Here is a 12,709-nt window from a genome sequence, read left to right as displayed (position 1 = left end):
AGGCAGAGCTTGAAAGATATCACGGCCGGATCTGAGGAAGGAGGGAAGGCCTACCTCCTCTCAACGTATTCCGCAGGTCCAATTTACGTTTCCTCTCCTGTGATCTCTGCCCACACTATTCAAAATAAGCTCTCATTACTCGTGTCTAGCAGCCATGACCCCGCCAAATACATGGGATTTGCCAGTCGTAGTGTTATCCTCCTTGTCTGTGTCACCTCAGGAACTGACGTGCACTAGGCACCACAGAGAGATGACGGGTCCAATGCACTTTTCTCTGTTGGCCATAAGCGCAAATCATTGCAGCACGATGAACAACAATCCGACAACGATCAATGTCCACCGTTCAAGCGATGTCGTACTTCTAAACCATCTCTCCTTGACAAAAGAGACCCAAATGAAGTCGGAAAGTATCAACCGGAAAAGGTTGTCGAGGCTCAATCACTTGAAGCATGGATCCGGACCGGCTCGTGGCCCGCTCAAATCTCGAGACATGTCAATCAATCCGGGGAAGTTCCTGGAGATCCACCACCTTCTGACCAAGGACGACGGCAACCCTCACATCATATCTTGCCGCATAGCCCGAGGCGCCCTACTAGCGAAGGCATATCACCCAAGTCCCGACCCATCAGACCATGCCGCGTCCGACGACCTGGACAACCCGCGGTTGGACACGATACTGGCGAAGCATGGGCATTACCCGCGGACGGCATCGAACCAGGACTGTTGTACCGGTCTGAAAAGGTTAGTACACCACGGCCTGAAATTCTAGCCCGCATCTCATGGCGTGTACCTCGACCTGCTTTATCCATTACATCGGATACCGAATCCAGCTCTGCAACAGAAACCAGCCTGACCTCTTGTACGACGTTATGGGACTCGGACTTTACACTTCTGGACCATGAGGGCACGATCCTGCAACCCGAGAGTCTCTCGCTGGCCGATTAGACTGGCCATTGCTTCCTGAACACGACTTCTGGTCTAAGGCCGGTTCTGAATGGATTCAATTTGCGGTAATGTTTGCAATCGCGGCAATGTGATGATACCCGGTAACGAGCGGATTCAACCATGCACCAAAATCCCCAGCGTCCTCGCTTTTCAGCCTAGCTTGCGGTGATATGGCGAGCGTCCAGAGTGGCACGCTCCTCTTCGGACATGATGCTTCGGGGTCTGGGCTGCATGTGGGAATGGTAGCGGTGTACGCTCGTGTTGGGGACACTGAGCTGTGCTGTTCGACATTAGGTTTCGACAGCAACGACCATCTTGAAAATTTTTGTTTTTGCCTGGGGGATGCCAAACCGTAGTGTACTACATGATCGCAGAAGCCACTAGGAATGGAACTCATTGCCAGTCCTTCACGAGGCCCATGACCTTCTGATCAGGCACTTTCACCCATTCCATCCGTGTCAAAATCCGAAGTCACTCGTTTCTCTGGGTCTGGGCCAGGCTACTTGTCGAAGTAGGATATTCGGTGCATCACTGACGTGGGATCGCGCCTATAGCATTCACAACTTCAACAAACAGTAGTGCCGAAGAAAGACGCCCGCTTGAACCGGTGGTATGCATTCTGCTTATGGAGTGGGATAGTTTTGGAGAGCAGTAATTGCTGAGAAATGGCTATGCTTCAGGTTCCTCAGGGCTGCGTTATTGTCGACATCCTTTTCTACTTTACCCTGACAACATCAACAGCATCCTGCTGCTCTGCTGCTTCGTATCTTTCCCTTGCTCTCCCAGACATGGAATCGCACGAAGACGGCCAGTTATACCCTCTAGCCAAACAGTAACCCTGGCGTGGAAGAGCGGTAAACTGTTGTCTGGAAGGTATCAGGATGTTCACCACGCAACCGCTCCGTTTGGAAAGGAATCCAATGTTGACCTCGCCATACCTGTTTCGATATTGAACTCTTTGCGGATTGGAAACATCAAAGACCTGAGTCACAGCACAAGGTCTGGATGGCGACCACGTGTGGTTTGGTTGCAGTGCAGTGCCATGCATGCCTAGTCATGCAGGTCTCGCTCATTCGGGTGTTGGACGTGGTGTGCTTCAATTCCGTCCAGCTGCTACCAATCGCACGATCTGGCCAGCACATCCGCAACGGCCTCGAGACCAGTTTGATCTGCCTCGTCGAAACCGCCGACCTCTGCACAATCGACATCGATGACACCGACGACCTGTTTGTGGACCGGAACGAAAATCAGCACCGGGAATGATATGACATGACATGCCACTTTCAGGTTGTGTACGAGAAGCGTACCAGACGAACAAGCAATGGACAGGGCTATTTGTGTTTCGCAATAGTAAACGGGTGGAGGGGCGGGAAGGGACTCGACGGATACAGACCTTTCCATCGACTTTGATCGGAACCACTATCTCGCTTCGACTGTCGCCGTCGCAGGCAATGTGGCCCGGGAACTCGTCTACATCTCGAACAAGAACCGTGCGGCCCTGCTGTGCTGCGGCGCCGCAGACGCCCTTCCCAAACCGGATGGTCTGGCAGGCTACTTTGCCCATGAACGGGCCGAGGATCAGTTGTTGTCCATCAGGATCCCGGGGATCGAGGACGTAGAATCCGCTCCAGTTGACGGATGACGACGGCGCCGGCAAGGAATGGTACAAATGCCAGAGCAGCGATGCCGCGTTGGCAGTGTTAGCAACCCAGTTCCGCTGGTCGGCGACGAGCGCACTTAGTGAGTCGAGGAGTTGCGCATACGCCGTGGGTTTGTCTATCCCACTGTCGAACTTGGCTGCGTCGGCGTGTGGCTGTAGGTGAATGTGAGAGTGAGTGGAAGTCGGATGATGTATCAAATGAGCTTGGGGAGAGAAGATTTCGACCCGGTGAGCTGTGGGCGGTGTATAGTGATGACGGATTGAAGGGATAGGTGGAGGAAGGAAGAACCGGCGGCTGGATACTAACCATGATGAACTTCGGAATGAATGAATGAATGGACTTGATGCCACTTGTGTAACTCGGTGGTTGGCCAAACCCCTGAGTCGGTTGATGTTTCGGCCGTTCTGCGCGAAGAATGTCTCAACTGGATGGTCACTGTTGATGTTCTTCAAGAGTCAAGACTTTTGCACCATTCAGTTGACTGACCTGATAGTATGTATAATTGTAAATCTTGGGCCGATTGAATGATTGCGTGCTTCGCGCCGGGATGAAGACAAAAGAAGGAAAGATTCGAGATTGAGCCCCGCTTCGGCCCAATTCGGTTTCCAGTCAAGCCTTGAAATAATTGTTTGATCTCAAAGTTGCATCTTATTTATTATCATCTTGACGCCTCCCGTCTTGCACCCACAGTGAACCTGATCTCGAAGGTTCATGCTTAGCACCACTTGGCACATGCTGATGGTCTTGGTTTGCTCTTCTGCATATCCCTTTCCAACATAGCTCTGCAATATCCCCGCCGGGACGCGGTCGCTGTCTGACCCCTGTGCTCCGCTTTCGACATGTTGACCGCGTTGACTTCCCATCTATTCCTCCCTGCTAGTCGCCACCATGTCCCTCCAGGTCTGTTCTCGATGTCGAAGGAAGAGAATCAAGGTAAGCCGTCGCCACCGTTTTAGCATCCCTACAGCCTCATTCTTAGGCACCTAGTGTGGTCTACAACTGCCGGCCTGCAAAATGTGTCGACTTGCCGACGCCGAATGCACTTTCTGGGACGACACTCTTGATCGAGAAATTCCAGGCAGGTGAGGGTGACTTTAATAGCTGGACTCGTATTGTCGCCTCTGATCAGGCGTCAGCTATCTATATCCACTCCAGCAAAAGGCCCGAGGTCTCGAGGCAGAGATTCAACAAGCTACGAACCAAGACCATGCAACTGCGGCGTATGAGGTCAACTCAGTGTCGCCTCTCGAGCAGGACTATCATTTGACCCTAGCAGACGCTGAAGAACTGCCGTCATTTTCCCCGGCGATCTATCTGGGTCCTGGAAACGCAGCATCTTTCATCAAGCGGCTCCTGACCGATATGACTACCTGGCATATAACCAATGGTAGCTCGTTGCCGAAGCGTTTAATTCCAAACGATTTATCCGCCTTTAGCAGCTTTCAGGAACCCGAGAGGATACCTTCCTTCCCTATGGCCAACGACACGCGGAAGGCAGAGCTGCATTCTCCTCTGCCGCCTTCAACCCAACGAGCCGTCATAGAACACTATCTAAAAGTCATCGCCCGGAGTATACTTTACTTCCGGTGGAGCGGGAGCTCGGTCTATTGGTACATGAAAACCCTCTGAAGTGGACAAGCTCGCATAGGAATGACCCTGCGGCAATCTCTCTGAATATCGTGTTCGCCATCGCAACCGGTCTCGTCGCTCGCGATCTCGATTTCAGGCTGGCGAATGTATTCACGCGGAGCAAAGAGATTGTCCAGCAGACCGTCTTGCACGATGATCCCGATACTGATACTCTGACTGCTGCGAGATGGTCCTGCACCGCTTTATGCGCGCTCGCTTTATGCGAACTGATCTGTCCGACATCGGGGCAGCTTTGGGACCTGCTTGGGAGAGCTTGTTCGACGCTGGAAGATCTCAGAGAAGGGATTCGACTGGGACACTCAAACATGGACAATGACATTCGCAGGCTGGAGCGGGTTGTTCTGAAACTGGAGAGGTAAATTTGAACCATCTTACTGTTCGATTATTGCCCACTCACACTGATTTTCACAGCAAAGCTACGACGCATTTCCGACGCACCTCACTCTTCCTCGACAGTCAACTGACATTATACCTCCGAAGTATCCCGCCCTCGGACGTTCTGGCAGACGAGCTCTACGTCGTAAGGTGTCTGCACAACATTTCACGTGTGCTCGTGACTGTATCGGCACCCACAGAGACATATCTGGAGGGTCTCATTCCCGGGTTCCTCCAGGTTACTTCGCTGGACTCTGAAATAAGCGCTCCTTCAGCAACGCTGTATGTCGCTTTACATCCCCTGTTCACCCACTCAGACAGGTTTGCTGGGGGTGGCTATTCAATAACCCATCTCCTCGTATTATCCACGTAATTGCCAGATCCGCCGCCGTCATGATTGACCACTTCACCAAGCTCAACCAGAGACAAATGATTATCAGCCTCTGGATGGCCGCTGAAAGAGTCCTCGAAGCCGGTGCTGTGTGGGCGGCATATCTGATGCACCAAAGAAGGGTGTCAGGCCGAGGACCGCAAGGTGTTGCTGCCATGGCGACGGATCTCGCATTCGCTCCCATTGTCAAGGTGTCCAGTCTTCTAGCGTCGTTCGCCGCCCGGTGGAGGCCTGGGTCAACGTACGTGGACAACTGGGAAACCTTGGTCGAATTGCTTTGGAAAATGGTGTGAAGTGGTATCAAGTATGTACGCATATCAGCCAACAAGTCTCGCAGGAGGTCAATGGTCCTTCGGCCTCCTGAGATCGAGTACGCAGAATCGCCATCATCCATGGGGTTTCGAACAGAGCGATGATGCTCCGCCTTGAAGTATTCTCCGAACAACCCAACTGAATCGAGTGCCCATCGAACTTCTCTTCAAGCATCCACGTCTCCGACAAAGCATGCCTCACCACATCCTCCGGCGGCGAGACCTGCTGTCACGTCGTAGATTCTTCCAGCAGGAACTGTGGCCGGTCAAGAATTACACGGGAATGATTTCTGAGGCTTGAGTGAGTCGGCATCGCTCCGCTCCACTTGGTATTGTAGCGAAATGGTGGACGAACCATCCCTTAGCGGGGATCAAAATACGCTACCTGGCTGTGTGACAAGCCATGGCGTGCGGAAGTGGTGTACCTACCTAGGTACATAAGAGGTACCAATACTGTACCTGACTAAATCGACGGAAACGGTGACTGCCGGGCATGGTGCGATCTTTTCTCTCCCCACCCTGGTTCGGGCTTTGAGGACATTATTTACGGTGTCGACTGTCTACGGATACGATTGGGCCATTTGTCAAGATTCAAACATACAAGTTGTGTTGGCCACGAAGGAAGAAGGAGCAAGCGCTCCAAACAAATTCCGCCACGTTCCGTGGTCATGGTTGGCGCAATGGCTCCTTGACAGCCGGACTGTGTCCAACTTGAAAAGGTCTGTCAATATCGGCGCGGGCTATCACAGTCGAGCTTGTTGTTGAAGTTCGGCCACAGCACCGGTGGACCTTGCTCAACGGAATTCAGCTAGCTTGCTCGCATGGTTTCAGGTCAACTCCGTCCCCACAGCTGGAACGGGGAGAGATTATTGGGAAACGATGTCGACGCTCTCCACTGCACTCTGGAACTGGTAGCAAAGATCCATATCGTGTTTGTCAACTCCCGCAACGCCTGACCTTCCGTGCCTTCGAGGTGTTGGGGCTGACCAATGTAGTCGTCTTCGCTGTTCTCGTCGCCCGTATATATAACTATTAGGTAGGTACTTTACGGCGTGGCGGATCAAGACGGACTACACAGACACGACTTCCACTTCAATCCTAATTGCTTGATACGCTTCGAGGCTACATACCTACAGCAGGCCAAGATGACGGACGCAAAGGTATCGACGGTGCAGATGGACGATGGGGCCAAGCTATATGTCAAACTCCACAGCGACACTGCAGACAAGACAAAGCCATTGCTCATTGGCCTCCATGGAGCCCAGGGACTCATTACCCACGCTGAACTCGATGCTTCCCTCCGTTACCTATCCTCCAGTTTCCGTGTGCTGGTATTTGATGGTCGAGGCAGCGGTGCGTCGGACAAGGTTGGGCCTTGTACGCACGAACGCTGGATGAAGGACATTGAGAATCTCAGGTAGGCGAGCACCCTGATGCGGCCATGGCTCCGTGAACTGTGATGGCTGAAATTCGTCGCTCACAGGGCCTGGGCGGGCGCTGAAACCTTTGTACTTGCCGGCCACTCATACGGAGGCTTTCTGGCCCTCGATTACGCTGTCAATCATCCCGACCGGTTGCGCGGCTTGGCTTTGATTGACACCTGGACCGTGGGAACCTTGGGGGCCATGACCGCGTTGGCGAACATCTTGACGTCCGACAGAGTTCATGTGGACAAAGCACGCCAAGTTCGAGTCTGGTCTGGGAACCTCCTCAGCGACCAGGACTATCAAGAAGGCATTACAGAGCTTATCCCTTTTTACGCGCCACCCGAACATGCTGCAATCAAGCACTCGGCACCGGAGGCCACAGAATCCACTGAAGGGTTTGCGAGGCTTCATTTTCATTTCGAAACGCAAAACTGGGCCTTCGGTTACAATATGCCTCGCTTCGACGTGCGACAACAGCTCAAAGATATCAAGGCAAGCCTCGCCCAGTCCTCTTCTGCCATGAAGGCTTACTAACCATCCTCAGGCCCCAACGCTAGTTACTGTCGGCCGTTATGACTATGTCACCCCCGTGAGCTTTGCCCAAGAGCTCGAAAGCGGCATTCCCGATTCAAGTCTGGAGATCTTTGAGCATTCAGGGCACAGCCCTCAGTCGGACGAGCCAGAGAAGTTTCGCCAGGTGTTGCTGGACTTCTTGAAGGCTAGGGTGCTGTGAAGTGCATAGAGGAGTAGGATAGCCTCGCAAGTTCTTATTGGATGATCGTGTAATCCGACACAAGGATGGTGTATCTATGGCTCTCTCTTCCGATGTGAGGGGACTGTGCCCAGCATATTCAGGCCTGTAGCCTCTTGTGCCCGGAGCCGAGTCCGGCAGGTTTCTGAATCGCACTTTCTCGTTGAGAACAGCTGCAACACTCGTGAACTTGAATCCTATCACTCGCCCCGGATCAAAATATATATACTCTTCCGAGAATCCCAGATCTGTCAACCATCCACCTCACTCATGTAACGTTCAACTTGAAGTTGTCGGTCCGCTGTTCATTCAGCGCGAAGGGCCCGTGCAATAAGTTAATCCCACCTTGAACTAATTATTTATAGGCTTCCGAGGGTTTCAGCGCCACTGTCCCATTGCGTCCGCCCTTGATCCGTACTTTTATCAGCAATGGGCTGACTGATCAGTTCATTCTTTGCTTCAACACCCGTTCAAAGCAGCCTATATCATGTACTGTCACTCTTCAACTTTAACGTCTAAGCCATAGTCCGACAGAGCTAGAATTAGGTGAATGGCAACCCCGATGATTGAGCCGCCCAGGAAGCGGCGCCATACGAGAGCATGTGCTCGCTGTCCAAAGAGGAAGATCCGGGTATGAAAATGGACCATCGAACTGTCAAACACTCGCTTTGCTCAGTCGCTTTCAGTGCGACTTCCAATATCCCAGTTGTGGAGCTTGTTCTGCGGCTGGCGTGGCGTGCTCAGGTTCCGACCCTGTTGATGGCACGGACAAGCCTCGAAGCTTGGTCCGGCATCTCGAAGAACGAGTTGCGCGCTTGGAAATGGATCTGGCGGCTCTCAGAAACCAGTCCAGCAATATCGCCAGCAACGTTACCGCAGCCACAGATCAATTGGCTACTGACCTCGCGAAAGTGACTGTCGAACCCCGTGGTTATTCGCACAAACAGGACAGCCTCGACCCGCTCACTTCGAACTATTTTCTCTCCGACTCGCCCCTCCCGAAACTGAACCTGGAGCCTTGGGATGGCAACAAGAGCGAGGGTGGTCAGCCCCAGTCAGCGCCGCCCAAAGCGATCTCATCGATTCCTCGCCACGTCGTGGACGCGATGCTGAAGCACTACTGTGAAACGTACCACCCACAGTATCCATCAATCGGAGAGGCAGACCTATATCGTGCCAGAGATGAGGTCTATCAGAACCCACAGGTTGGCGAGTTCGACATCTTTGTCATCGCTATAACTGTGGCTATAAGCTCCAACACTCTCATGCACGTCGATGAGAAGCGGGCGGCGACGACGACCTCTGGCTTGTGGGCTACGGCTGTGTCCCATCTCAACGAGATTGGCATGACAAGCTCGTGGGACCGCTTGCAGGCCTTGCAGCTTCTCACCCATTACGGTTTCCTCAATCCACAAGATGTGAATGTGAGTCACTGTGCCGCTGCCGCCACTCGGCTGGCGTTTCACTTGGGCCTGCACAGAGAGGTGCCACCCTTGACGCAGACGAAGGTCGATACGTCGATCCTCAATACCCGCCGGAGGATGTTCTGGAATGCATATGCGATTGACGCGTGAGAAGCTTGGTCTTGGTAAAGTGTTTGTCGACTCTGACAGTCAATAGAGCAACTCGCACTGTCCGTCGTCAGCCTTTCAAGTGGTCGAGGCCGGAGATCACTGCAAAGGTAGGATTGCAGACTCCTGGCGCTACAAAGTTAGACTCAACGGAATTTTAGTTCCCAGACTCCGAGTCTCTAGCCACACAGACACACTGTGCTCACGTGTGGTCGTTACGAGAGATCGAATGCGACATCACCCTGGGGCTGGAGTATCCAATGCTAGACCTTGAGTTTCCGGATGTTGCCCCTTCTCCCGAGCATTGGTATGTACGGACACACACTCGGCTCGAGCAGTGGTACCAGAGCGTTCGCCGAAATGCGACTCTTACCGCCAAAATCGAGTTCCACAAGTTGTTGTTCCAAATCCAGGTCCTGTGGTTGAATCGGCCTTCCCCTCGCTATCCTGTCCCAATTCACGAGATGCAGAGAAAAGCCGGCATCGCTGCGATGGCCTTAATCCGAGAAGTCAGCATGTTTGACCGGCCAGGCAAGATGTTTATGCTTTGGCATGCTGCCCATTGCGTCATTGAAGCTGGTACCTACCTCTTATCTTCCGTGTTGGTCGGGATCGAGTCTCATCCTGACGACCGGATACACGTTTTTGGAGAAGATGTTGCCGTTGTTCTCAGACACATCAAGACGATCCCAAGTCTCGTCTGGAAAATAGCCCGACGCTGGCCCAGGATCAAGCAGCACGCCTCCGCCTTGGAGGCCATCTGTAACTCAACTATGGATATTCTGCAACGATGGTCCGATGGACAAGATGGGTGGCAGTCAAAAGTGTCGATGGCTCAAGAAGAACTGGGTCAGCTGACACTGTCTCGATCGACATACATTCAAGAGGAAGCTTGAAACACCACTCAAGGACCGACAACATCAACAGACTCGATTCGAGGAGCGACTGCCTCTCATTTGACGGCGCGAACCGGTCCTGTTTTCGGCTATCCCGCTGTGCGGATGTCAGCAGCCGAAGAGCCCGCCAGCACTGGGTCTGGCTGGTTAGACAACCAGAAGGCCTTGGATAACAGTCTGCCGGCTCTTCAGGAGAATTGCAGTCTCGATTATGGCGATCCACTGATGTGGAATTTCGACGGCCTGGACTCAGAAGAGATCTTTGCCGCATTACTTGCAGAAGGGGAGCCAGATACTGTGATGTATCAATGACAAAGCTGAATGGATTTCTGATCATCCTATGTTTCGATGATTCTGATTCCACTCTCAACATGGAACAGACTCGCCTTGATGATGCTCTTCTGCAGTTTCAGGGCGTTTCAACGAACAGTCTCAAGCATCCAGAACTCGGGTAGGTCCAGTTCTCAGCTATGTCTCTTGGGTTGAAGTGATTGTAAGAGTTGTTTTGTGGGTATCAACAATGTCCGCTCAGCTTCTGCGCGACCTATCTATCTCGCTCGGTTTCCTTCCCAGCTACGAGCGTTTTCTTCTTCTACTTTCCGTGCTTTGCACCAAGCATGTCGCCAGCTCACCACTTCACATCATTGCCGTCGTACATCACCGGCGCCTCTGCTTCGCACAAACTGTCTCGCGACCTGCGGCACCACTGGCGCCTTACACCTGCATGTTCGCACCTTCCTTGAAGTTGGCGCCAGCGCGGGAGCTCTTGATGATTTTGGTGACCGTTTCTTCGAGTTCATCCCAATCATCCGTCGCCACCTTGGTCATCTCGATATCGAAGTATCGTTGGATCTCCATCAGCTTCTCCCAATCCGCCCGGTTGCTGACAAAGGTCACGGCCACGCCGACGCGGCCGAACCGACCGGTTCGACCGATACGATGGAGATATGTCTGTGGGTCCGCGACAAACTTTCCTCCGCCGACAAACTTGTCTGGAACATCGTAGTTGACAACCATGGACACGGACTGCACATCGATACCACGAGCAAGCACGTTGGTCGTGATGAGCACTTTTGCGTGACCCATACGGAAAGAGTCGATAATGACATCTCGTTGCGCCCCTTCATAACCACCAGTCAACGACACGACCTTGTGCCCTTCCGCCGTCATGCGCTGTTCGATGGCGAGGGCGGTTTCTCTTGTCTAGTTCCACATCAGACGGGCTCAGCGTTTCATAAATATGTAGGCGATGCTTACCTTGACAAAGATAATCGACGATCCAATGGTCATCAGGCCGTAGAATCTCACCAAACAGTCATACTTGGCCTGGTCACTATCACAGTCCAAGTAGATCTGCTTGATGCCTTCGACGGTCAAGTCTTTATGCTGTAGGGTCATCTGATTGGCATTGGGGGCGAAATTCTGCGCATATTTGACCACATTGTCCGGGAACGTGGCGGAGAACAGAACCAGTTGAATGTTCTTGGGCAGCATGCTGGAAGATTGTCAGTACGATACTAGTAGACGGAGACAGGATCAACACCACTTACGCCTTGACGCGAATGCACTGATCGCCGAGACCTTGCTGATCAAGCATGTTGTCTGCTTCATCCAGGACCAGCACCTTGAGTCCTCGTACATCCATGGCTCGTCTGCGAATCATGTCCATGACCGTGCCGGGAGTACCAACAACAACTGACGCCTCAATCTTTCGTCCACGCGACGCGGCGTCCTGGGGAACCGCGGCGTCGACAATAAGTCCAGGCATATAGGAGCCCATGACTTTGACAACTCCCACAATTTGTCGGGCAAGTTCTCTGCTTGGAGCCAGTACCAGCGCTTGCGGTGTCTTCTGTTTCTGTTCGGTGCTGAGGTCGAGACGATGGAGGATGTTGAGGACGAAGGCGGCCGTCTTGCCCGTACCAGACTGAGATTGACCGATGAGATTCTGTGGGGGATCCATCAGAAGGAGCGGTAGGGTCTTTTCCTGTACTTTGGACGGTTTTCGGAAGTTCATGGCCATGACGCCTTTGAGAATGTTTTCCTCCCTGGATTTGTCAGTCGTCAAGGCCTCCGTTCTCCTCGGGGCTTTATCACTTACAAGCCTAATTGCTCGAAAGAAGTAGCCGAGTACAAGGGATTGTTCGGGTCTGCTTGCATGTCCGCCAACTTGACCTCGACTTCAAACTCCGGCTCTTGCAACTCCGATCCACCAAAAGGTGCGGTGGCGCCATCGACCTGAGAGACCGACTCGGACGCAGGGGCCTCTGGCTTTGACTCTTTGGGCTTCTTCTCGTCCACCTTTGTAACCGCAGAGGGGTTTTCTGTCGCCGGCGAAGCGACCTCATCTGCCCACGATGTGCCAGAGGTAGGTTGGAATGACTCGGCCTGCGCGTTCATTGTGTCCGGTTTGGAGATACGGTCGGCCAAGGAGCCGCCTCCAGAAGTAGGAGCGGACATTGTCCCTGCGACGCTGGGGGTGGATTGCGCGCAAAGCGGGATCAACAAGGGAGGATCGAAAGACTTGGTCGGGGATCAAGCAGAGATGACCGCGAGGACTCCAATCGAGGCTCCAGTGGAGGGAGTAGAAAGACTTGATCAGAATCAAGAAGAAACGAGCGAAACTAAATCAGATCGAGGGTCGATGGAGAAGAGTATGTGAATTTGATCGAGGGGTTGGCGGAGGGATATTCGATATAGGTGAAAGATGGATGAGGTGCGAGCTGAATCT

The 12,709-nt window shown here is 52.9% G+C and overlaps 6 protein-coding genes across 6 annotated transcripts; 4 read left to right on the top strand and 2 right to left on the bottom strand.

Annotated features, from left to right (window-relative positions):
- Positions 1-154: 154 nt before the first annotated feature.
- On the top strand, positions 155-945 carry HMPREF1120_08882 (uncharacterized protein; the record flags this gene model as incomplete). Its single annotated transcript, XM_009163152.1, has 2 exons — positions 155-187; positions 238-945. 2 exons carry the CDS (start codon positions 155-157, stop codon positions 943-945), a joined length of 741 nt encoding a protein of 246 aa, XP_009161400.1.
- A 1,113-nt stretch (positions 946-2,058) lies between these two features.
- HMPREF1120_08881 (GAF domain-containing protein) lies at positions 2,059-2,915 on the bottom strand (the record flags this gene model as incomplete). The annotated part of the gene is made up of 3 exons (XM_009163151.1): positions 2,059-2,169; positions 2,339-2,758; positions 2,913-2,915. 3 exons carry the CDS (start codon positions 2,913-2,915, stop codon positions 2,059-2,061), a joined length of 534 nt encoding a protein of 177 aa, XP_009161399.1.
- Positions 2,916-3,494: 579 nt separating this feature from the next.
- On the top strand, positions 3,495-5,315 carry HMPREF1120_08880 (uncharacterized protein; the record flags this gene model as incomplete). The annotated part of the gene is made up of 6 exons (XM_009163150.1): positions 3,495-3,539; positions 3,594-3,688; positions 3,743-4,216; positions 4,255-4,611; positions 4,668-4,913; positions 5,012-5,315. The coding sequence occupies 6 exons, from the start codon at positions 3,495-3,497 to the stop codon at positions 5,313-5,315; spliced, it is 1,521 nt and encodes a 506-aa protein (XP_009161398.1).
- A 1,163-nt stretch (positions 5,316-6,478) lies between these two features.
- HMPREF1120_08879 (proline iminopeptidase) lies at positions 6,479-7,493 on the top strand (the record flags this gene model as incomplete). The annotated part of the gene is made up of 3 exons (XM_009163149.1): positions 6,479-6,750; positions 6,817-7,252; positions 7,305-7,493. The coding sequence occupies 3 exons, from the start codon at positions 6,479-6,481 to the stop codon at positions 7,491-7,493; spliced, it is 897 nt and encodes a 298-aa protein (XP_009161397.1).
- Positions 7,494-8,332: 839 nt separating this feature from the next.
- HMPREF1120_08878 (uncharacterized protein) lies at positions 8,333-9,978 on the top strand (the record flags this gene model as incomplete). Its single annotated transcript, XM_009163148.1, has 3 exons — positions 8,333-9,081; positions 9,132-9,192; positions 9,244-9,978. The coding sequence occupies 3 exons, from the start codon at positions 8,333-8,335 to the stop codon at positions 9,976-9,978; spliced, it is 1,545 nt and encodes a 514-aa protein (XP_009161396.1).
- Positions 9,979-10,692: 714 nt separating this feature from the next.
- HMPREF1120_08877 (ATP-dependent RNA helicase DBP5) lies at positions 10,693-12,438 on the bottom strand (the record flags this gene model as incomplete). Its single annotated transcript, XM_009163147.1, has 4 exons — positions 10,693-11,181; positions 11,236-11,473; positions 11,529-12,026; positions 12,080-12,438. 4 exons carry the CDS (start codon positions 12,436-12,438, stop codon positions 10,693-10,695), a joined length of 1,584 nt encoding a protein of 527 aa, XP_009161395.1.
- Between the last annotated feature and the right edge of the window lie 271 nt (positions 12,439-12,709).

The sequence above is a fragment of the Exophiala dermatitidis genome (assembly GCF_000230625.1).
Source record: "Exophiala dermatitidis NIH/UT8656 unplaced genomic scaffold supercont1.8, whole genome shotgun sequence".
In the NCBI taxonomy this organism is placed as follows: domain Eukaryota; kingdom Fungi; phylum Ascomycota; class Eurotiomycetes; order Chaetothyriales; family Herpotrichiellaceae; genus Exophiala; species Exophiala dermatitidis.
Note: the sequence above shows the minus strand (reverse complement) of the source record. Positions and strands in the feature narration are given on the sequence as shown.